This window comes from Cotesia glomerata, unplaced genomic scaffold (genome assembly GCF_020080835.1).
Source record: "Cotesia glomerata isolate CgM1 unplaced genomic scaffold, MPM_Cglom_v2.3 scaffold_122, whole genome shotgun sequence".
Classification (NCBI taxonomy): domain Eukaryota; kingdom Metazoa; phylum Arthropoda; class Insecta; order Hymenoptera; family Braconidae; genus Cotesia; species Cotesia glomerata.
The window spans coordinates 983-25,000 of record NW_025401576.1 but is presented as its reverse complement, the minus strand read 5'-3'; the positions used below and the strand labels follow the sequence as shown (position 1 = coordinate 25,000).

Sequence of the window (24,018 nt, the reverse complement as noted above, 5' to 3'; positions counted from 1 at the left end):
TAAATAATTTTAGTTTAGAAATTAATCAAGCGAACTTTCTCCTAATAAAATAAAAAATATTTTATCTACCAACAGCTTTAGTTTGTTGGGCTTTATACATTTTCAAAACCTTTTTACCCGGAATAAGACTCTGGCTTAACCCAGGTCTCTTTTTGCGTTTAACCATTTGATTATTCTCTTGGTCTATTTCATCATCATCATTATCATTATCTTTACTATTATCATCATGATCACTATTAAGATAATAAATTTTTTGATTATTGAAGTGAGTTTGACAAATAACAGTCTCCTGAGGTGTACGAATGGCTTCTAGTTCAGCAGCACTGCGATGGAGATCCGAATCATGAGCAAAAGTGCAGTTATGCCCGAAGCGGCACCGACCTTTACGGTAATTCCAGCAAATTTTACGGCCATTTATCATCTTGGTGTCATCTAGTGTCGGTGTCATCTTGACATGCTTTTCTAGGATAGCGCTTTTGGCTTTTTCAGCTTCGACGAACGGATTTGTAAATACGGAAGTTTTCAAGGTGGGCGTAGCGTTAAAATCTGGAGTCGGTAATGGAAGCTTATTGTTATTGTATGAATTTTTAATATTGCTATCATCATCATGCTGATTAGTTTCAGTAATATCATCCTCATCTTCATCTTCGTCATCGTCATCATCATCCTCGTCATCATTCGCCACCTTTGGACTTAAAATTTGACCAGATCAGATTACACAGAATAAATATTATCTTTAAACTAATGAATAATATCAAAATTAAATAAAGTGTTTAATTACTAAAAATAATTGTCTTCCAATGGTAAATTTTAAAAATACTGTTGAGGTTAGTGACATAGGTTAAGTTTTATTTTTATTAATTTTTACCAATAAACACTTTTTTTATGGATACTTACATAATTTTAACACCTTCTGAATCACTCTCCGAACCCGAAGATGTTCCGTAATCAGCTACTAAGGAAGTCATTGTTATTTACTTATTTTTTTGGTTATTAATTTATTATTTATAAAAGCTTAATTAAATAAAAATCTACTACAACTAAACGACAAACTATTTTGTTTGTGCGCTTTTATATATTTTTTTTCTATTATTATTATTATTATCATTGTAATGTATACGTATATACATTTTATATACCTTTCAGATTTATAATTATGCATTTGGCAACGTCGCTTTTTATAGTACACGATAAAAATTCCGGAAGTTGTCATTCGTTCGCGCTTATTTTTTGAACTATTTTTTTTTTCACTAGTTTTTAAAATTATTCTGTTTGTGTTGTTGTTAATTTTAAATGATTGAAAAAATAAATTTTTTAACAATAATAATAAAAATTTTCTATTTTTTAAATGATAGGTTCAATAAAAACTTACCTCAAGTTATAAAGATAAATTTTATTTCCAAAAATAACAAATTAAAAATTATTTAATTTTATTCTATTAAAAATTATTTGTAAATTATTTCTTTTAAATTTATATACATGGATATAAATATGTAAGTAGCTTATAACTTATAATTTCACCCTGAGTAAAATAATTCTAAATTAATCTTTAATAATCTTACTAGTAACCTTGCAGTCACTATGTGAGTGTCTTGATTTATGAACTATGAATAAATAAAATTTTGCTTTATTAAATAATTACTTTTGTTAAATTGCACTGTATCTTTTTAACTATTGACGTTTTTAAGGATATAAGCTCATCCCGATGTTACACTCATCAAGAGCTTTCATTTGAGTACCCACATCAATTTTTTATATATTTTTCATATATACATATATATGATACATATAAATATATGAAAAATTGATGTGGGTACTTAAATGAAAGGTCTTGATGAGTATAACATTGGGATGAGCTTATATCTTTAAAATTTTCAATAGCTCACAAGATACAAGGTCTTTACTAAATAATGACTTTTGTTAAATTGCGCTGTACTTTCTTAATTATTGATGGTTTTAAAGATATAAGCTCATACCGATATTAGACTCACTAAGAGCTTTCATTTGAATACCCACATGCATTTTTGATATATTTTTCATATATACATATATATAATATATATAAATATATGAAAAATTGATGTGGGTACTTAAATAAAAGGTCTTGATGAGTGTAACATCGGGATGAGCTTATATCTTTAAAAATGTCAATAGTTCACAAGATATAAGGTAATTTCTTAATTATGTATCTAGAGATAGAGCATTTTCGAATGCAGCCTAAATACTTATCATCATAAATTGACTATTGGTGAGAATGATATGAAACCTTGAAAAGGCACAACTCCAGGTCAAAACTTTTCTAATGATACCAAATTTAACCATAAAAACCAATTTTATCATATAAATACACTGGCCACAAAATTTTGCTTATTCTCTTAATAATATAAATTTAAATAACTCCAGCATTAGTTATATTTACTTGGACATTAGAATCAATTTTTAACTCAGTACTCTGCAGAACTTTAATTTCTCTGATCTCATTGTCCTGTTTATCGATAAATAATCTTGTGTTAGGAACGTTTATCCAATATTTACCGAGATGAGGAATTAATTCTATATCTTCATCAGGTTTTAGCTCTCTTAGTTCAATTTCTCGCCATACACGTATTAGGTTAACCGTAACAATCGTCAAGCAATATTCGTGAGCTAAATATTTGCATACATTTGATAAATGATTTAAAGAGGTGAAATACTCGGTGTTTTCTTCCGACATGGGGAATATAGCCGGCAGAGAGTCAATTATTATTAACTTGGGTCTGTCGCTATCATTGCTTGCTTTGAATGACGATGAAAAATTGTGCAAAAGTGTAAATAGCTCGGTGATGCTTTTTAGAGTTGTTACTTTTATCTGACTCATTATCTTCGCTATGATCTACGGAATTTTAAGAAAAATAATCGATAGTTTTAATTATAATAATTGAAACGGAAAGTTAAAGTCATTGCCACTAAATACCTCATCAGGTTTATTTTTAGCTTCCAAGATATTTTGGAGTCTCGTTGCTGAGAAATCTTTCTTGGTGTCAATGTAATGAATGTCTGCGGATGAGTTGAGTGCAATATTGGCAGCTAATGTGATACAGAGTTGCGTTTTTCCTGCAGATGAGTTACCACAAATTTCATAAAATCTAGATGCGTACAAACCACCACCCAGCAATTTATCTAAGCTGTGATAAAATAAAATAAGTAAAAAATGTTTTTGGATAATTAAATAATTATAGTCTTAAATTTACTTTTTAATTCCAGTTAAAATATATTGTTTTTGATGCTGTAGCAATATTACTGGGTCTTTAACAATTCCGGCGAATCGTAGAGCTATTTCTTTTCTTATAGCTTCAATTTCCTGGAACGTAAATTAAATTTGCCAAATTATAATTAAATTGTTATTTTAAATTAAATCCTTGGAAAATTAAATGACATCAGGTTATCAAAAGAAAATGGAAATAAATATATCAGTCAAATTCTAGTCAAAACAATATTATTTAAATAAAAAATAATGACACTGAAGTTGACAGACATTAGAAATATTTTTAGAATTTTAAAACAATGAAATTATTGTAAAATAAATTTAATAATAAAATTCCACATGTGAAAATTAAAAAAAAATTATTAGTGGAAATTTTAAGAAGCATTTTTTTATTGTAATTGATTTGTTATAAAATTTAAAAAAATTGACAGCTGTCAGCTAATTTCAGTATCGTCAAAAATACTTTGATTTTTATTTTAAATCTAAAAATTGCATTTTTTTTTAACACTTGTTCTTTATTATAATTTTATTAAAATAAATATGACTAACTAAACTTGAAAGAAAATTTTCTTTTACTTATCAATAATTGTGACGTCGATTCTCACACTAGGAAACTAAATTAGATGAATTTTACAAATTTTTATTAAAGAATGCTGAAAATAACAGACGTCTGTAAATTTTCATTTTTTCTTTAATAAAAAATGAAGAAAAAAATTCACTTAAAAGAATTTAAAAATAATATAAATGTATACTTTTTTTAGTAATAATTAATTTAATAAATGATACTGAAATTGAGAGACATCTGATAATTTTTAGAATTTTTTTAACAATTGATTTTTATAAAAAAAAAAATTATTTAAAAAATTTCATCTTCAGAAGCTCTAAAAAATTATAAATGCAATTTTTTAAAAATAATTTTCTAGACCTAGTTCATTAATGAAAAGAAATTAAAAAAATGTCTAGTGTCTGCTAATTTCAGTGATGAAAATAAAATTAACAGACAGCTGATGATTATTTTCAGAATTTTTTTTTTATTAATAAAATTATTACAAAAAAATTCCACATGCAAAAAATTTGAAAAACTATACGTGCAATTTTTTTAAAATATTTTTTTATTGCTAATTCAATTAATAAAAAAAATTTAATTTTTTCGCTGTCGGCTAATTTTAGTTTCATATTTTTGTGTCATTTTAATAAATAAAACCAAAAATTGTCAGATTGCTGATTTTAACATTATTACATTAAAAAGTAAATAAATTAATAAAACTCACCAACAATGATAATCCAGTAATTTTAGTCAATTTTTCCGAGTCCTCTGATACAAAATCAAGAACATTAAATATTCTAGAGCTGTGTAATTTATTAAGATGCTGTTCATTCAATAACGTAAACATATTTGGAGTTATTCTCGCCATTTTAATTCTAAAAAATTAATAATATTAAATAAATGATTACTTAATTAATAAAAAATTAAAAATTAGTTCAGTACTTTCATTAAAAAATAAAATTTAAATATTTTTAATAACTACTTTAATCAATAGAAATATTAAGTACTCAGATAATGCGCCGCTAAAATGATTTCCGTCATTTACTCACATTTATGAGGGAAGGTGGAGATATATATGTGTATAAATACATGTATACAGTGAATATACAGTATATAGTACACACTTTCACTAGTATCAAAATTTATACGTGGTAACGACTTAACAAGTATATCTGTCGTTACGGTAACAATAATTATTTCATAGTTAATAGAACGGAGCTGATGAACAGTCAAGTACCGAGTACACAATATCATTAGTTTTTGGATCCTCAAGATCGTAAGAGTTTATTTAAGTAAACTTTATTGAAATTATAACTCGAATTTTTCTGAATCGCGCATTTTATTGCCGAATAATATGAAAGTAAAACGCAACTCGATGCCGAATTTCATTGAATCGACCTCGAGTATAGAAAATCTCGAGTTGCTTGATAACGGATAGATAAAATAATTATTTCGTTTGATTATACTTAACGTAACGTGGTTGATAAATAATTTAATTATTCAATGCATCACGACTCGATAAATAGAATTTATTCATGAGGTAAGTGTTTACTTTTTTATTAATACTTTTTACTCGCAACTCTGCTGAAAATTAGCCGTCTTTAAATTGGTATTCGGAACGCATGATCTCCACGTGGTCGCCATGTTATTTCCTAAATTTTTTGCGCGCGGGTAAGCGCGTTTTATTGTACATTGATTTTATTTTCATTAATAAAAATATTTTCATTTCTTTGTTAATCTTAATGAGATAATCATTTTTATGTAATTATTTAATGCTAATTTTTTTCGATTGTTGTAAGTTTTATGGATTTGATAAAAAGCTTGGAAAAAAATTTTGTTTAGAATTAGGATGAATTTTTTAACTCAAGTATTAAAATATTTTTTATAATTGTTATATAAATTAAAGAATTTTTTTTGTTGAAATTTTCAGAATTAAAATGTAAAAAATATTTTAAGAAATAAAATAAAATTTTGAACAATTAGTTACAATTTTTATGGGAAATTTATAATTTTTTTCTATAAAATTTCTTATATAATATTTCTAAACAAAATTTTATAATTCAAAAGTTGGTTAAAAAATTAAAAATCAAAAACTACATAATTTTTTTCAAAGATTTTTATTTTTAATCATTTAAATTTTATCTTTAATAATTAGTTTTTCAATAATTTGAATAAAAAAAAAAAAATATTTGGAGCGTTTTTACATAAAACTTTACAGTTAATTTATTGGAGCACATTTTTTTCAACTATTATCAATTAAAATTTTTTTATATAAACTTTTTCGATATAGTTTTAATTAAAACAATTCTTTATTTTTAACTCTGACATGAAATTTACTTGAAAAATTTTTAATTTATTTGAGTTTGATTTTTTTTATCTAACACATTAAAAAAAATCTCGAAAAATTTTTTTATATACAATTTATTTTATTAACTTAGAAGTGATAAATTTATTTAAAAAAAATAAATCATGGTCATGTATCTCGATTCAAATTTTAAAGAACATTAAAAAATTTTAATAAATAAATTTCTTTCAAGTATAAGAAAAATCCTTCAACATGATCTGAATGTTTAAACAGTTTTTTGTGAGTTTATTTAAAAAAATTAATGAAAAAAAAATTTTTTTTAATCAACCTCTCAATCTTATAAAATAATAGAGTAATTTATTACTAATTATTCGTCAGAAGAATTGCTTCATTCATAAAAATGAATGCTTCATTAAAAAACTAAATTACATAAAATACAGTGCAAAAAACAAAAATTAATAACTAAATAGTAAACACTGGTATTGATTGCGGTTTAAAAAAAAAGTGTAATCAAAAAGTAGTCGACATAAAAAGACGCTGATTTGACCATTGATACCGGAAATGATATTAGCAATAAATTGAAATATACATAAAAAAAAGATCCAATGAGGTGGTAGTATTCCAGCCACGTTGCCAAACTTGGTGAAAATTCTGACGAATCAGAATCCAAGATAGGTGCGAAGCGGAACACGGGTTCCATCTAGGAATGGCTTGTGTAACCAGCTTAGCTCGTAGTAGGCAAGCTTGCCCGAGCGAGGACCGTGAGCCTGGTCGTGTGTTAGCTCGTGAAATATTGTCGGGACCGTCGCCATGTTTAGAAGTGTGCCGTACGTCCTTGATAAAGTCCAACTAAAATGTATCGTAAAATATTAGATATATCTAATGTACTGAACATTACGTGAAGTACCTAATTAATTAATTAAAACTGCTTTAAATAATTGTGCGGTTTATTTATCTGGATGCCGTGTTTACGTACCGTAATTTTGTGATTAAATAATGGTAAGTCCGCCCTTACATTCAGTCAACGCCAATATGGCGGACCTTACAATTTCCTTTGTATCGCGACGAGTCGAGGCGAGGCTTCATGCCAATTTTATTTTTTTAAATTATCAATTACAATTTTTATAAGCGAATACTCCGTTATATTTGTTATAGTGTTTAATTTTCATTGACGATTAATAATTTTTTTTTTTTTATCTAAATTAATAATAATTTTTAGATCTGATCTAGCGGTAAGAGCTCGTTGTATTATACATTTTTTTTTTTATTCGAGTTTATTTAAATACTGACATGATTGTTAGTAATGTTAATACTAATCTGCGTATTGTTTATTATTTTATTAAATAATTATATTTTAATTAATGTCTTAAGTGTTTTATAATAGATAAGTTAATTTGATTCTCATGATGGTTATACGGATTTTGATTTCGGCGCTATTTCGGTTAATCAATCGAACGAAGTATTCCGAGACTTTACGGACATGTTATATTTTTTTTATTATTATTGTTATTATAATTATATACGCTAATACTAGGTTATAAAAAAGAACGTGTTAATTATCAATGTTTATAAATTTAATTTTTTAATTAAATTAAAGAAAACTTTTGATTAAACCTGATTTAATAGCTCAAGTGTAAATGTAGATCCAATAAGTTTTTATTATTGTTAGTGGTTAATGAAATAGAGTATCAATATTTTTGTTTTATTTTGTTTATCAGTGTCATGTGTAATGAGTGATAAGCAGGGCGTGCCAACTTTGCCGCCCCTAACTGGGGGTGGAAATAACAATGGGGGAAGCAGTTCTAGCAGCGGAACTCAGCAGCAAACAGTTAACTTGCAGCAAGTATTGGCAAGCCAAGGTCTCAATGTTCTCACTACCGGAGCTGGACAGCAATTTGTTATCGCATCCTCAGTTCCTGGTCTTTCTCAGGTAAAAATTTTTTTTTTAATTAATTAATTTATTTATTTTATAGTTTTTAAATGTTTATTGAAAATAATTTTATGATGACAATCTACCGAACCTGAAGAAATAATTCCATTCAAATTATTTCTTTTTGTGATGTTACCGAGGCATTTGGCTGACGAATTATTATTTTTTTTTTTAATTTACTCATTTAATTTTAATTTAAATTCATAATTTAATGCTAATAGATTATTAATATAATTAAAGGTCATACAAAGTGGCGCGACAACGACGGCTGGATTACAACAAGTCACGCGTATTGTCAACATCAGCAACATGTCAAGTGGTTCGCCTTTGGGATCTCCCAACCGGCAGAACACGACGAAAGTTGTACTTGCGACATCACCGAAACTCGTGAGAACCTCCCTCGGAAATATGTTTCTGACACCGACTTCTCACATAACGTCATCGCCGCCGGCCAAGAAGCTTAAATTATCAGAGACCTCGGAGAAGCCGACGCTGCTTGATGACACCAACGGTTACCGTCGTCGGATAATGGAACATAGGATCAAAAGAATGCGCGCAATTCGCGAGAAATACGCAGAGAACGTGTCTGAGCTTTACTTTCTCCACGCCGGCGGTAACATCATGGACTTCCAGGCGTGGAAGAAAAAGCAACCGACGGCCTCGTACCTCCAATTCTTGCGACAGCACCGTTTAGATCCTGATGACGAGAACGAAGACCTCACAGCCCCACTACCTGTATTTACATACCCCACGGTATCGACGGTGACGACTCTGAGCACGTCGAACGCGACTTCGAGTCAAGGGGTCGAAGTTAAGCTCGCGGGAGTTGGGGTTACTCCTGTAGCAGTTTCCACGACCTTACCTGCAACCGTTGCCCAGCTTAGTCAGCAAGGTATATATTTACATAATTATATATTTAGTTTTTAGTATCGGATCTTTATTCACAGTCTGTTACTCCAATCCTTGCCCCAGTGATCTCTACTGTAATTTGAGCACAATCTGTAATTTTAGTGGACCCTTTTGTAAAACAATTATTAAAAATCAATTTATGCACAAATAAAATTGATTTGCGTAGTAGGACAGATACCAGGTAGGACTCAAGGGGGCCGACATGGAATGGTATTTGCCATCCGAGCGGCTATTCAATCTCCAACAGTGAACGTTCACCCTTCACCCACGTCTACTCTAGCACCCACATTCATTATAGGTGATTAACATTAGCCCAGTCATTCGATGTTACTAGACGACTTTTCCTTAGACTCTACTTGTACATTGATTCTTTACTTTCATATATTTTTATTAAGATGTTTGAAAAAAATTTTTTTTTTATTCATCAACCCTGATATTTAAATACGTGTGTATATTTTTTTTAAAATAATTTTGTTTCCTTATGATTTTTGTGCTGATTAAGAAGAAAAGAAGACTTTAAACATCTCGACTTATTTTAATTTGTATTTTTTTTTTTTTAGCACCAACGCATCCTTGCATGATATATTTAAATTTATTCAACATTTAATAAAACATGGTCACATTTTTTATGCTTATCATGTATCCATAATGTAGACGTATAAATTTATGTTCTGTTTGTTATCAGTAAGATTCTGTGTTTGAATAAGGAAAATAAAACAAAGCAAACAACCCACGTGAAAACCACTGGTTTAGTACTTCGATACTGGATTAGTCAATATGATCGTGGGGATATTAATACCGAGCATGTGTAAGATCTTGAGAGAATTCAACTTGCAAGATCTAAGGGAAAATCTCGTTACATTTATTTACATTCATTAAATAGATTTTTATTTTTTTTAATGAATAAATGTTTATTTTATGTTAAGTATAGTAGAAATTTGACTATTGTATGTTTTAATAATCAAACTGAAATATAGTTCCAGATTCATCAAAACCGGCGGTGATGACTGCAAATCCTTCTGCAAATATAGCGAATAAACAGCCTGCGGCCTCAACTTCCATCAAAACAATACCACCTACGACAACAGTAGCAACCACTACGGTAGCTAATACTGTGACTTCAACGTCACCTCCTACGTCGTCGGGTCAACCTGTTGTTAAAATTGTTAAAATGCCTGCAAATTCGCCTTCTTCATGTGATAGTCAAAATAATGAGCAAATTGCAGAGAAAGCTAAACAAGTAATTTATTTATTCATTGCTTATATTTTCTAGCGATTAATACAATTGCGGAATGGTTACATTACTAAAAATTCTATAAATATTAAAAAATGTTAAATTTTATTTTTTGAAAATATTTATCCAAAATAAAGTTTTTAAATTTATTCATTGAAATTTGTTATAAAAATCGCGTCAAATAGTTTTTTCAAATATTTGTTTTCAATGTCCCAAAAATGTTACATACGATTTTTGCGATTAGAAAAAAAATATATATGAACTAGTAATTGAAAAGCTTTTAGTGTCTTTATTGTTTTCTTCTCCTTCACTCCAAAATGATTAGCATATACAATGGCTTATCATTATTTCACCGAAGGTAGACTAAACGTGAATTCTTTCCCATGCAATAAATTTAGTAGTTTATTGCGCAAAAGAATCAAACATTTTCTAAAAGTACAATCACTTATTTGGAAAAAAAAAAAAAAAAAAAAAAAAAATTGTCTTAATAAAAATTTGTGACCACCGTGATATGTATAATTGTAAAATTCATTAAAAAAAATTTAATGAAACGACTTAATTATTAATATCGGGTTTTTCGTACCAAAATAGGAAGCTTATGTAATGCAAAGAATAAATGAACTACAGCGTGAGGGACTTTGGTCGGAAAAGCGACTACCAAAAGTACAAGAGCCTCCGAGAACAAAAGCGCACTGGGATTATCTGCTGGAAGAAATGGTCTGGCTGTCTACTGATTTTGCACAAGAGCGTAAATGGAAAAAAGCTGCGGCTAAAAAGTGTGCGAGAATGGTACAAAAACACTTTTTGGAGAAAGAAGCCCAAGCTCAAAAGGCGGAAAAAATGCAAGAACACAAGCTCAAAAAAATGGCCGGTGTTATCGCCAAGGAAGTAAAAACCTTTTGGGCTAATGTTGAAAAAGTATGTCCTACCTATTACTATTTTATTTTCTACCCCACATGTTTAAGCCGGCAATTAACGTACTCAATTACTTAATTTGTGTGCTCATTGTGGGAACATAAACTTTCTAAATAAGACAACTACAACTGTATCTCATGATTCAGTTAAAAATTTTTTAGATACAGTTATTTTGAAAGTTATAATTCTTTTTTTTATTTATTTTTTATCGTTTCACTTCTACTTTTTTTCTTTATTAAATTAAATTCTTTACTTTTATTTTTACAATAGCTTGTGGAGTTCAAACAGCAGACGAGACTGGACGAGAAAAGAAAAAAAGTACTCGATCAACGGTTGAACTTTATGGTCGGGCAAACTGAAAAATTTTCAACGTGGCTTACAGAAGGCCTCAATAAAACTGAAGGCACTATGAGTATTTCAGCTTCCAAAAATAGTTCGAGGATATCGTCACCTTTACCCACACAAAAACAACACTCAGATGGTAAATTAAAAAACTTTATTACTATTATTCCCGTAAATTGATAATTAATAACAATTATAATAAAGACGAAAACTGGATTATTAAATTCTTTAGATGAGTTTGAGCCTAATCAAAGTTCTGAAGATGACGAAGAAACGATAGCTAAAGCCGAGGAAGAAATGAAATCAAATCACAAAGAGGAAGTTGAGTTACTTAAAAAAGAATCAGAAATACCCTTGGAAGATTTACTCAAAGAATTACCACCAAATTATCTCGAAGAGAGGGATAAAAGTTTATCTCCGTCTCCAGAAGATTCAATTAATGTTCAAGAAGAAGAAGAAAACAATACGGATGGCGATGCTGAATTTACTGTCGCTTCAGAAGAGTCTTCGGACGATGAGAACACTATTATGGAGCAAGAGGAAGCTGAAGGCAATTCCGTTGATCATCGGCAAGAGCTGGACGATCTTAAAGCCGAAAATGAAATGTCTATCGATGAGTTGATGGCCAAGTACGGAAATATGTCAGGAACTATGGAAGTCGACGAAGACAGTGAGCATGGTATGTTATATAATGTTTTATTTATTTTATTTTATGTTAAATTATGTATTATTCAAATGATGATATCTTTACCGAACTTGATGGGGCGAGAAACCATTCAAACTCAATCTATAATGAAACTACCGAGGCATTTGTCTGAATTTGATTGATTTTTTTATTTTATTCAGCTTTTTGTTTCAGTTTATTAAAGATATTTTTTTTTTTATTGTTGTAGAATCTGGTAAAGAGTCTGACAAGGATGATGATAAAGAAGACGATGAAGAAGAAGCTGAAGCCGAAGCCGAAGCCGAAGCCGAGGCCGAGGCAGAAGCTGAAGATAAATCTGAAAGTGAAAATGAAAGCGAGGATGAAACTAAAGAAGATGATGAGGATTCACAAAGTCAGAGTGATGATGAAACTGATGTTGGTTTGAAATCATTGTTAGAAGATCTGGATGATAAATCGTCAAATAAAAATCCGAATGAGTCACAGTCTGAAGCACACAATGAAATGGACGACGCTGCCGCTTTGGCTGAAAGTATTCAACCTAAAGGAAATACACTTCTGACTACAAGTGTGAGTAATTCAATAGATTTCAGCGTCTTTATTCCTTAACCTTCACTCCAAAATGATTAGCATATATAATGGCTTATCATTATTTCACCGAAGGTAGATTAAATATGAATGCTTTCCCATGCAATAAATTAAATAATTTAATGCGCAAAAGAGTCAAACATTTGTTAAAATTTATATTAAGACTTATTAAGTAATAACTTTCTTAAATTATAAACTAATGGTAAATGGTTTTGTCATTTTGTAGGTTGTGACTAAAATTCCGTTCCTCTTGAAACACTCGCTTCGTGAATACCAACACATAGGTCTTGATTGGCTGGTCACAATGTATGAGCGTAAATTAAATGGAATATTAGCCGATGAAATGGGTCTTGGTAAAACAATTCAAACAATAGCATTGTTAGCCCACCTTGCATGTGAAAAGGGCAATTGGGGTCCTCATTTGATAATTGTACCTACATCTGTGATGCTAAATTGGGAAATGGAGTGCAAAAAATGGTGTCCGGGTTTTAAAATTCTCACTTACTACGGAACTCAAAAAGAACGTAAGCAAAAGCGAACCGGTTGGACAAAGCCTAATGCATTTCACATCTGTATAACGTCTTATAAGCTGGTTATCCAGGACCATCAGAGTTTCCGTCGAAAGAAGTGGAAATACTTAATTTTAGATGAAGCTCAAAATATTAAAAATTTCAAATCACAACGATGGCAGCTTCTGTTAAATTTTCAAACTCAGAGACGTTTATTGTTAACGGGTACACCCTTACAAAACAATCTCATGGAACTCTGGTCGCTCATGCATTTTCTTATGCCCAATGTATTTCAATCTCACCGTGAATTCAAAGAATGGTTCAGTAATCCTGTTACCGGCATGATCGAAGGAAACAGTGAATATAACGAAAATATTATTCGTCGACTTCATAAGGTTTGTACGTACTAAATAATATTAAATTTTAAGTTTTTTATTTTCTTTAAAATTTATTTTCGCTGCCGACAACCTACGTGATTTAATAATATCGCGATTGGTCTTTATTTAATAATCAGCGAAATATTAATTAGCTCCATTAAAACTCATGTAACGGATAAGTGGAATTATTTACGTTATGCGAATCCTGTCTGGAGTTACAATTGAATTTTTATAACTTTTAATATTTTTTTTTTATTTGAAATGGATGGTTTTAAATTTTTATAATTTTTTTTTTTTTTTTTTGTAGGTTTTACGTCCATTTTTACTTCGAAGATTGAAAACCGAAGTAGAAAAACAATTACCAAAGAAATATGAGCACGTAATAATGTGCCGTTTATCAAAACGTCAAAGATTTTTGTACGATGATTTTATGTCACGTGCTAAAACAAGAGAAACTTTGGCCAGCGGTAATTTGTTGAGCGTTATCAATGTGTTGATGCAATTACGTAAAGTGTGTAACCATCCGAATTTATTTGAAGTAAGACCGACGGTATCACCTTTTCAAATGGAAGCTATTGACTTTGTCACAGCTTCTTTGGTGTGGAATGTACTTGATTACGATCCTTTTAAGGTAATAGTCACTTGAATTTTATTAAAAAAAAAATTTTATTACGTTCTATCTATCCAAGAACTTAACTAATTGATTCTGATTACAGCACATCGATTTGTCGATTTTAAATTTGAATCTATTAAAATTAGAGCGGACAATCACCGCGTTTGTGTCACACAGAGTGCGTCGCTTCCAAACACCACGTAAATTGATTGAAGAAATAGATAGCCAACCGCCACCACCACCGCGTTGTCCAGCTGGAAAAATAAAAATAACTGTAAGACTGTCAAATCAAGTTAAACCGCCACCGGTAACTCCACAGCAAATAACGCAAGCTAAAATTAAAAGTTTGACTGGTATTTTACCAACACCGCGAGTGGGTACGTCGCCGCTGATTAAAACTCTTAATAACCAAACCACTGGGCAAGGCGTAACACTACGTGTTGCCGGTGGTCAGCAACTTCAGGGTTACGTCCAGCTTGTACAACACCAAGGCAACGTCAAAGGTACGGAATAATTGCTTTAGTTTTTAGATTGATTAAGGCATCATCGATCGGTGGTTGTACCTTATGTGCAACTGCCTTTGCAGTGATGCTAGAATAAATTCCTTGGCCAGCCTGTTCATTTTTAATTCATATTATGGACACTCTAGAACCAGGAAAACATTTTTAATTTATTAAAATTTTATTTTATTTGAAGCTTAGTTAATGCTTTTATTTTAATAAACTTTCTTTTGTTACAGCAATACCCATGGCTGCTATACCGCACAACTCTCAAACAACATCATCTAGCACGGGTACTCCGGCAACAATTAACGCTCAGAAAATAGCTGTGAGCAGTCCAAATATTCGTGATGGTTTACAGAGATTAACGCAAACTGTCACATTCAAACAGGGTGACTCTGTACAGAGGATACCTATGTCCAGTTTTGCTCAATTGGTTCAAACGTCAACCGGAAGGCATATTATCCTTCATTCCAGTCAACAAACTACTAACACCGGTAAATATTTTTATCAAAATTCAATTTACTTTGTTATTTTTTCGCTGGTAGAAGTCGGAGAGAAATTTAATTACCGATAGATGATGGAATATTTATTAACTTTTAATGGAAATTTATTCTATTTGCTTTATAATTCAATTTTTTTCACAAAATTTATTTAAAGTTATTGTGTATACACTAGAAAGATGATTTTTTTCACTACTCAAGCTGTTTTATGAATTTTAACGAAGTTTTCTAATCAATGCTTTTAAATGAAAGTAACCGGTAAATGTATCTATATATTAACTTCGTTTTTATAAAGAAATATGTTTCAATTATCTATTATTTCAATTATTAATTCTCTGGGTTATAAGGTAAAGTACATAGTAGTTAAACAGGTTTCAAAGTAAAACGTATTTGACCATACTTTTAATACATAAAGATGTAATTATTGGTTAAAATTAGTGATTTTCATGAAAATATAAACTACTTTGAATTGATTGAAGCGCAAAATAACAAAGATAATTGAATATTTATTTTTTGACAACCTTTTTAAGATAGACTATGAAAAGAGTAGTTGAACCAATGAAATATATGGCAATAGGCACACCAAAAAATTTCAACGTTTTATTGAAATATCAAAAGAGTTACAACATATTATTAAATAATATTAAAAATAATACTCTGCATATTTAATATGTTCATTTAAAAATGAGAAATATTTGTATCTAATTTTTTAATTACATTTTTTATGAATGACAAAGCAAATTTTTAATTGTAAATAAAAAAAACTCAATTCAAAACGTTCAATAATTTTTAACTACATTTATTTTTAGCTATAAAACTTATTTAATTTGCAGTAATTAATACAAATCACAATGCTGATCACTAGTCTATAAACCTATTAGAGGTTAGAGTGCTGTCAAAATTATACGGCCTCAGCTTGTTCAAGTTCTGGGTACCGCTTTGAAAATTTGGAGGCATAGTTAAACGCTAAAATTTAATATAAAAATTATAGTTTATGACTTCGCAAAAAATATATATTATTTAGAAAAGACTATTTCATTGGGTAGTACAATTTTTTTTTACTTGAAATGATGATATACCGGTTTTTTTTTTTTTTACTCATTGTTTGGTTTCTGATTTAGTACCTTTTTCATAAAAAAATAGCATCTATCGGCTATTCTCGACATGTCAACTTTTAAATTAACAAAAATATAATTGTTCTGATTTATAATTGAACAAACTTACAGAAATCAATTACTGTATTATTGAATAATTATAACATGCGCATACTACTAATAATAAATTTACGGATTTTGTATTACAACAATTCGAAAAGTCTGTTCAAGTACTGGTCTTATTTTTACAAGTGTTCAAGTACTGGGTACTTTACCTCTAACGAAAGCAATTGAATTATTATTATTAAAAAATAGTAATAGAGCAAAAATTAACTGTAAGATTAATTTCAACACTAAACTCCATAATTATAAATATTTACAAACAATAAAAAAATTTTTGTCTCCTTAAGTTAATCATCAAACGTAAAACAACTCAAATTTAAATAATCATCATTATTTTTATTTGAAAGATTTTCGATCTTAGTTTAATATTTTTCACAAATATATTTATAAATCAAAAAATTATTTTAATTATTATTTATTTATTTAATTTTCTTTTTTTTATATTTAGTTTCTTTTCCTGTAATGACATCGAGTGGCCAAAGACTAACAGTCCTTTCACCAAAATTTACCCCAGTAACTAAAGTTGTTGGCGGTGTGGTAACAACATCAGCAAATACAGTCGGAGGTCGGCCTGTAATGCGAGTGCCACCATTGAATGTTTCGACGACAGTAGCTTCGACAATGGCATCGCCGCCGCAACCACAAATACGCAGCATAGTAACTCGAGGTGCTAGCATCGTAACAACTGGTGGTGTCACTAGTGCAAACAACAGCAGCAATGCCAATGGTACTGCACAACAAAAAGAAGTGGTTAAAAAACGAAAAGAAAGTCCAAAATCTGACTTTTACATGGCGCAACTGGAAGAAGATCGGCGACAAAGGCGGCAAGCTAAGTTGCGTACCATAGCGAACATTAACGAGCGTAAATGCGCAGCGTGTCCTTTGTACGGTGAAGACCTTTTCACAGCGTTGAGAATTGACAAACCAGCTTCAGGTTGTCAGTGGCACAATGGCTGGTTGAATTGTACGAATGCCAAGCAACCAGCACGGACACGTCGTCAATATTTCTCCCGCACAGAAGCTCTTGCTCAAGCGATAAAATCAACAGAACAAATAGTCGAAGAGTTGAAGGAAGTGTTTGAACGTTTTGTCTGTTATGTACCAGCAGTAAGAGCTCCTATGCCGCGTTTCCACGTTTCTCATCCAGCACCGAGTAAATTATGGCAACATCAGCGCATGCAGATGGTCCTTCAGCGGCGATTAACGCCTAAATGTGCAGTACTCCATCCAATAAGTAGCGCGATGATGACACAATTTCCCGATCCACGACTTATACAGTATGATTGTGGTAAATTGCAATCATTAGATCGTTTATTGAGAAAATTAAAGAGTGGAAGTCATCGTGTGCTGATATTTACACAAATGACAAGAATGTTGGATGTACTTGAGGCATTTCTTAATTATCACGGTCATATTTATTTAAGATTAGACGGTACAACACGCGTTGATCAGCGTCAATTTCTCATGGAAAGATTCAATGGTGATAAACGTATATTTTGTTTCATACTATCGACGAGATCGGGTGGTGTTGGTGTCAATCTTACTGGAGCTGACACAGTTATATTCTACGATAGCGATTGGAATCCTACTATGGACGCTCAGGCGCAAGATCGTTGTCATAGGATCGGACAGACTCGAGATGTTCACATTTACCGACTTGTTAGTGAAAAGACTGTTGAAGAAAATATTCTCAAAAAGGCCAATCAAAAGAGATTACTCGGTGATCTAGCTATTGAAGGTGGTAATTTCACTACTGCGTACTTCAAGAGTTCGACAATCCAGGACCTCTTTAATATTGATCAGACTGAAAATGATGCGTCGGCACGTATGGCTGATATCGTTGAACAAAAAAGAGAACGTGACAAGTCACTGCTGAAAGAAGTCTCGTCTTGTTCGAGTAGTAATAGTGCTAATAATAGTAATGCTGTAACACCGGTTGTCGAAGAAAAGGTAGCGATGGGGGCTTTGGAGAGTGCACTTGCCGCTGCTGAAGAAGATCTCGATGTGTTGGCTGCGAAAACTGCCAAAGCTGAGGCTGTTGCCGATCTTGCTGAGTTTGATGAAAATATTCCTTTGGACGATGCTGATCGGGAGGACACGCAAATCAGTAAAGCTGAACAAGAAGTTCAGAATTTGATTTCACAGGTATTTTTTTTTTTTTTTTAACCATAATTTTGTTTTAAGGAGATCCACGCGAAGTAGTAAAATTTTTTTAATTTCCTGAAAATTTGTAAATTCAATCTACGTAGCCTAATAATTAATAAAAAAAATTAAAAAACAGTAGGCTTCCGGAATTTTTAATTAAATAATTAGGTTTGAAAATTGTAATTTTTACATGTAGATAAATAGATTCCACCAGCCGTGTATTTGGTTAAAAATTTAATGCGATTAACGATTTAAAAAAAATTTTATTTTAATTAAATTTGATTGAAAAAATAATAAGCTTTCGATTAAAACAATAAAAAAAGTAGGTTTCCGAACGTATTACGGAGATATTTTATATTTTTTATGAAAAATCACAAGGAACTTCCGTTCTTTTAAGTCTTGTATTTGACTTTGCAACACCGCTTGCGCAGTTACTCGGTGCATAAGTAACCGCGATTTTTTAAATGCTAGAAGATCTTAGTAATTTTAGTTAGACAGTAAACATAAATAAATTTTAAGGTTAGGGAACTCTAGCGGTGTTGTCAAGTGTATATCGGTAATTCCGAGTGCTATATTTTTTATTAGTCCATTGAATGTTAATAATTATTTAAGGTAGTTGGGACATGCGAGCAAAATTTCAAAAAACCTTTTAAATTTATAATATAAGTAATTGAATGCATAATGCACATGCTGTTAAAATTTGAAGACGATTTACCACTTCTAACTAAAGATAATTGCAATTGAAAATTACATTTTTACACAGGTGGTATGGGAAAAGAGAGAGAAAATCGTGAAGTTTTATTATTTTTGTATTGAAAAAATTTTAAGAATTTCACGAAAAACTAATATTACTTATATTAATGAGCGGTTGATAGTTGATTTTCAAACGAGTTTTGCTCATGAATAAGATAAAATTTTGAAAAAAACGCTTCGCTCTTCGATAGATAATTAAATTATCCATCGAAGAGCGAAGCGCTTTTTTGGAAAATTTTTATTTATTTATGCATAAAATCCGTTTTAAGATTCCATAAGTTGTACAAGTATGACAGAGATACTCTCGTTTGTCCAATAGAGAGCGAGAGAGAGAAAAAATATAAACCCTTCTTAATACATGTATAATTACCCTAAAAAATTCTGGAATTTCATACCACATAGTTTTTGAGAAATCATTGATAAATTAGTAAAGTAAACAAATAAAGCCATGCGTGGAAGTAAGTGAGCAATAGCCTGTAAGAGAGGCGACACTAGCGAATGAAAAAGACAGCAGTAGCATAAACTATAACTTGGGAAAGAATTATCAAGAAGGGTTTACATTTTTTCTCTCTCTCGCCCTCTATTGGACAAACGAAAGTATCTCTGTCATACTTGTACAACAAATGGAATCATAAAACGCATTTTATGCATAAATAAATGAAAATTTTCCAAAAAAGCGCTTCCCTCTTCGATAGATAATTAAATTATCTATCGAAGAGCGAAGCGTTTTTTTTCTAAATTTTATCACATACATGAGAAAAACACGTTTGAAAATCAACTATCAACCGCTCTTAATGAGTACATTTTTCGGAAATTTCCTCAAAAACATTAATTAATTTAATAATTTACGATGCATAACAAAAGTATTTATACGTATTATTTTTTGTAGACATTCTTTACACTAGGAGAGTACTCGGATCTCCTTAAGTGTTAAATAATTTTTGATTTAAAATTTAATATAATCTTTATTACTTTTATGATAAATGAATTTATTTTCTAAATTTTCATGCTTGAAATATTTTTGTATTAATTAGTTGATTTTTTATTTAATTATTAATTTATTATTGTTTTTTAATTTAGCTAACACCAGTGGAACGGTACGCGATGAAATTTGTCGAAGAAACCGAAGGTACATTTTCAGCAGCCCAATTAGCAGCAGCAGAACGCGAACTGGAGGAACAGAAAAAAGAATGGGAGTTGGACCGACTACGTGCTCTACGTGAGGAAGAAGAACGACGAATGAGGATGGCTGATGATGACGATAAGCCATTGACATTTAGCCGCGAGGATGCTCAGAATCAGGTTAATAGTAATAATAATTCTAAGAGAGTAGGTAATAATAGTAATAAAAAACGTCAGGTCGCGCCGAGTAGACGTAGTTCTCGTAGACGTAGTAGAACATGTGAATCTTCAGTGAGTGAATCCGAGTCTTCGACTGAAAGCGAATCGGGCTCTCAGGAGGATCTCGCTGAGGATAATAATTCTGATGTTGAAGAGTCAAGTCAAGATAGTCAGGTTGATGATGACGAGATGGGTGAGGAGGGTGATAACGACGATGATGACGATGGTGATAACGAGGATGATGATTCACAGGTGAATAAATTTGAAAATACTAAACGGCGACCAGGTCGTCCTAAAAAAATAAAATTACGGAAAAATCACCTCGATCTCAATAGTCCACGGACAAGATCTCGCGGTAATGTTAAAATAAATCTATGGACTCTAGATGTAAGCCCAATTTTACCGGTTGTTAAACGTAGTTACAAAGAAATTCATTGGCGGAAACGTAATAAACGTGATAATAATCTTGACAAAAGTACTGATAATGAAAATAATGATGATAGTTCAATAATGGATCATGATAATGATAATGATAATGATGCTAATAATACTGATGATAAATCTTCAGTTGTAGATGATCAAAGCAAATCTATTGTGTCATTAACTAGCCCTAGTGTTAATGATGCGGAGAATGAAATTAATGAAATTAATGAGGAAGAAAAGAGCGAGGTGGGTTCTGTTGAAGAAATGATTAAATCGGATGTTGATGAGAAAATGTCTGATGTTACGGGCTCCATGATAATGGACATGTCTGAGTCTAATGACGAAAGTGACATCAAGCAGGAGGAATTAACATCTGAGTTGTCGAATAAAACAACTCCCTGTGAATCTTCGTGTCCCGAGTCGCCAAAATTAACCAGTGATACATTAGAAGAATATAAAGTTCCGTGCGACGAAAGTAAACGCACTCGCTCAAGTCGTAATAACGCTAAAAAATTATCAGATGATTCGATTGCTAAATTTGAAATTACAGAAGAGGTGAATCATGTGACGCGGTCCCATAAACCTGAATTTAAAGATATTCATGAAGACACCGAGAATTTGGACGTTAATGTCGGTTCGCCAAATAACAGGATCAATACGTCACCGATGACCGTCAACGACGTGGTGGATGATGAGTACTGTATTATAAGTAACAAAGAAAAATCAGGAGATGATTCTTCAGCGGATTCTTCGTGCACGGACGTGAATGCTGAACCGAAGATAGAGACGATTATTTTGAGAAAAACGCGAACAAGATCTTCGTTGAGCAACGTACCTTTGAGCAGTCGAACTCGTCGCGCTTCAAAGATCCACAAGTCAGAGGACATCATTGACGTTGAAGCTAAAGAGATAAAGCAAGAGTCGATAGACGGCGTTGAGGAAGGAAAAAGTCAACTTGAGAAAACCAGCTGGCCGAAAGTTTGCGTTGAAAATATTTTGTTGGATGAATCCGTGCCAATTGAGGCAACTATTTTGCCTCCCGTCGAATCGACTGTCTCAAAGCCGCAGAACTCTGACGATAAAACCTCTGAGTCGCTGCCGAATCCTAATCTTACTCTGCGATTAAAAATAACTCGTCCAGATACTCCATTTCCGCGTATTTTAAGACGCCGGACTAAAGCTCATTCGCCGTTTGCAGAACCACTGGCTCCTGTGTCGGACGAGTCCAGAAAAGCTCGGAAAAGTTTAGAAAAAAAAATAGTCAAAAAATCTTCCGAATCTGAGCCAGCGCCAGAAGAAGAGAAAAAACCCGAAGGACGCAAGAGTCCTATATTAATTTTATCAGATATTAAATTAAAATTACCAATTCCCAAATCTCCGCAACCTCCACCACAATTACAACCAGAAACCTCCACTTCATCGTCATCGCGAGTGACGCGTTCGTCAATGGTTCTAGATTCTCCTATTGTGGTCATCAAAGAGCGCTCGTCTTCAGATAGACCTACCACACGGTCTCAGGGCAACATGGACAATGGGTTTCTATTGCCGACTCAGATAAATCGCAAATCTCGGGGTAATTCACAGCCCAAAGTAATAGCGACAACTCCAGAGTCAAAATCAAAATTAAATGACAGTGTTAATACGTTTCCCGTCACTCCGAAGCGGAGGCCCGATACACCAGTTCCTAAAAAATCATCACGCATCACCAGATCAGCAGATTCTATTTTATTTACTAACTACAATTTGAACGCTAATTTGTCTAACAAAAATAACAAGACGCGTCGCACTTCTACTTGTTTGGAAAAAAATGAAGATGTCCATGCACGCACACCGTCGCCGGAGAATATTTCTGCCAAGAAAGACTCCCTGGATACAGATTCAAATGGTAATGCTGTTAATAATGATTCTTTTAAGAATAAAGATAAAGACGCTGCGACTCCCGTGGACAATGAGCGCCCGCAAAGAACAGCCAAAGTTGTTGCCATGATAACTCTAGACACTCATTCAAGGATAAATCACAACAAAACGAGTCCCCATAACTCGTCAAGTAAAAAAAGCGAGGAAAAACGGGACTGCGAGGTGATCTGTATGGAAGATCCGGTGGGCATTAAAGTCAGATCAAGAAGCAGTAAATTAATTTCCTCGGCATCGTCGTCGTCGTCATCACCTGTCGAAACTGTCGCATTAAACGATGAAAGTGAGTCGGAAAGCGACACTGAGTTAAGAGATAAAAGATTGCGTAGTAAAAGTATAAAAAGATCACAAAGACTCATTAAATCAGGGTTAAAAAATAAATTTAATGACATACAAATTTCAGACGCCGCGGATGATGACGAATTAGGGCCTAATAAAAAAATAATAAAACTTAGTACTGTTGATAGTAAGCTTAACCGTCAGGTTTCTTGAGTTTAATTTATTGGTTTAAAAAATTATCATTTTTATTTATATCATTCACATTGTTTAAACTTTTTTTTAACGTTTTTCTTTTTATCAACTGCTTCATTTAATCTTGCCTAATAATTGTGAATTATGTAAATATATTAAATTAATAGTTAAAGTTGTAATAATTAACAATTGATAGAGAACGGAATTAAATTCCGTACTTAATTTGATTATTAACTGATAAATTTGTACTGGATTTTAAATAAGCTGTGTCTGATGTTGTAAAAAGAGCGGAGTAGTAATAACAAGAAAAAAAAAATTACTGACCGATTAAAATATGACAGTGAGGAAAAAGAAAAATGATAAATATAATTTATATTTTCGTGATAACGCGAGACTCATGACTGTATTATATAATGATAGAAGTTAGGGTTAAAAAAAATATTTTTCCAATATAATCAAGACGCTACACTCTGTTATTATACGTAATTATTAAAATATTGTTTATAATTGTTAATATTTTTTAATCAAGTTCGAAAGACGTTTTTTTTTTTTTTTTTGTTTTCATTTAAGTTTG

General features: G+C 31.4%; 3 protein-coding genes across 8 annotated transcripts; 1 reads left to right on the top strand and 2 right to left on the bottom strand.

Moving 5' to 3' along the window:
• Nucleotides 1–1,093, bottom strand: LOC123273697 (putative uncharacterized protein DDB_G0272194; the record flags this gene model as incomplete). The annotated part of the gene is given in 2 exon segments (XM_044741170.1): nt 1–692; nt 898–1,093. Coding segments are annotated over 2 exon segments (702 nt in total). The 5' UTR covers nt 969–1,093.
• A 1,232-nt stretch (nt 1,094–2,325) lies between these two features.
• LOC123273700 (DNA repair protein RAD51 homolog 4) lies at nt 2,326–5,444 on the bottom strand. Of its 4 annotated transcripts, none has more exons than XM_044741175.1 (5): nt 5,344–5,444; nt 4,516–4,666; nt 3,231–3,340; nt 2,954–3,164; nt 2,326–2,872 (listed from the first exon to the last, which is right to left on the bottom strand). In XM_044741175.1, the coding sequence occupies exons 2-5, from the start codon at nt 4,657–4,659 to the stop codon at nt 2,390–2,392; spliced, it is 948 nt and encodes a 315-aa protein (XP_044597110.1). In that variant the 5' UTR covers nt 4,660–4,666; nt 5,344–5,444; the 3' UTR covers nt 2,326–2,389. The 4 variants fall into 4 exon arrangements, with proteins under 4 accessions (XP_044597110.1, XP_044597109.1, XP_044597111.1 ...); XM_044741174.1 differs by lacking the exon at nt 5,344–5,444 and adding an exon at nt 4,841–4,979; XM_044741176.1 differs by lacking the exon at nt 5,344–5,444 and adding an exon at nt 4,799–4,890.
• LOC123273698 (helicase domino-like) lies at nt 5,254–23,749 on the top strand. 3 transcript variants are annotated; one of them, XM_044741172.1, is made up of 15 exons: nt 5,254–5,331; nt 7,815–8,026; nt 8,267–8,918; nt 9,102–9,233; nt 9,913–10,175; nt 10,761–11,087; nt 11,355–11,565; nt 11,659–12,105; nt 12,320–12,660; nt 12,905–13,582; nt 13,872–14,195; nt 14,281–14,680; nt 14,917–15,174; nt 16,846–18,542; nt 20,376–23,749. In XM_044741172.1, the coding sequence occupies exons 2-15, from the start codon at nt 7,826–7,828 to the stop codon at nt 23,463–23,465; spliced, it is 9,021 nt and encodes a 3,006-aa protein (XP_044597107.1). In that variant the 5' UTR covers nt 5,254–5,331; nt 7,815–7,825; the 3' UTR covers nt 23,466–23,749. The 3 variants fall into 3 exon arrangements, with proteins under 3 accessions (XP_044597107.1, XP_044597106.1, XP_044597108.1); XM_044741171.1 differs by lacking the exon at nt 5,254–5,331 and adding an exon at nt 6,826–7,095; XM_044741173.1 differs by lacking the exons at nt 5,254–5,331; nt 9,102–9,233 and adding an exon at nt 6,828–7,095.
• The last annotated feature ends 269 nt before the right edge of the window (nt 23,750–24,018 follow it).

What these genes read in the sequence shown, in the direction of transcription:
- LOC123273700 (XM_044741175.1), bottom strand. Translation starts at nt 4,659, where the DNA reads ATGGCGAGAATAACTCCAAATATGTTTACGTTATTGAATGAACAGCAT. An exon ending in TTACTGGATTATCATTGTTG is followed by an intron (nt 3,341 to 4,515) that starts GTGAGTTTTATT and finishes TTTACGTTCCAG; the next exon opens with GAAATTGAAGCTATAAGAAA. An exon ending in ATTTTAACTGGAATTAAAAA is followed by an intron (nt 3,165 to 3,230) that starts GTAAATTTAAGA and finishes ATTTTATCACAG; the next exon opens with CTTAGATAAATTGCTGGGTG.
- LOC123273698 (XM_044741172.1), top strand. Translation starts at nt 7,826, where the DNA reads ATGAGTGATAAGCAGGGCGTGCCAACTTTGCCGCCCCTAACTGGGGGT. An exon ending in AGCACCCACATTCATTATAG is followed by an intron (nt 9,234 to 9,912) that starts GTGATTAACATT and finishes ACTGAAATATAG; the next exon opens with TTCCAGATTCATCAAAACCG. An exon ending in TTTGGGCTAATGTTGAAAAA is followed by an intron (nt 11,088 to 11,354) that starts GTATGTCCTACC and finishes TTTTTACAATAG; the next exon opens with CTTGTGGAGTTCAAACAGCA.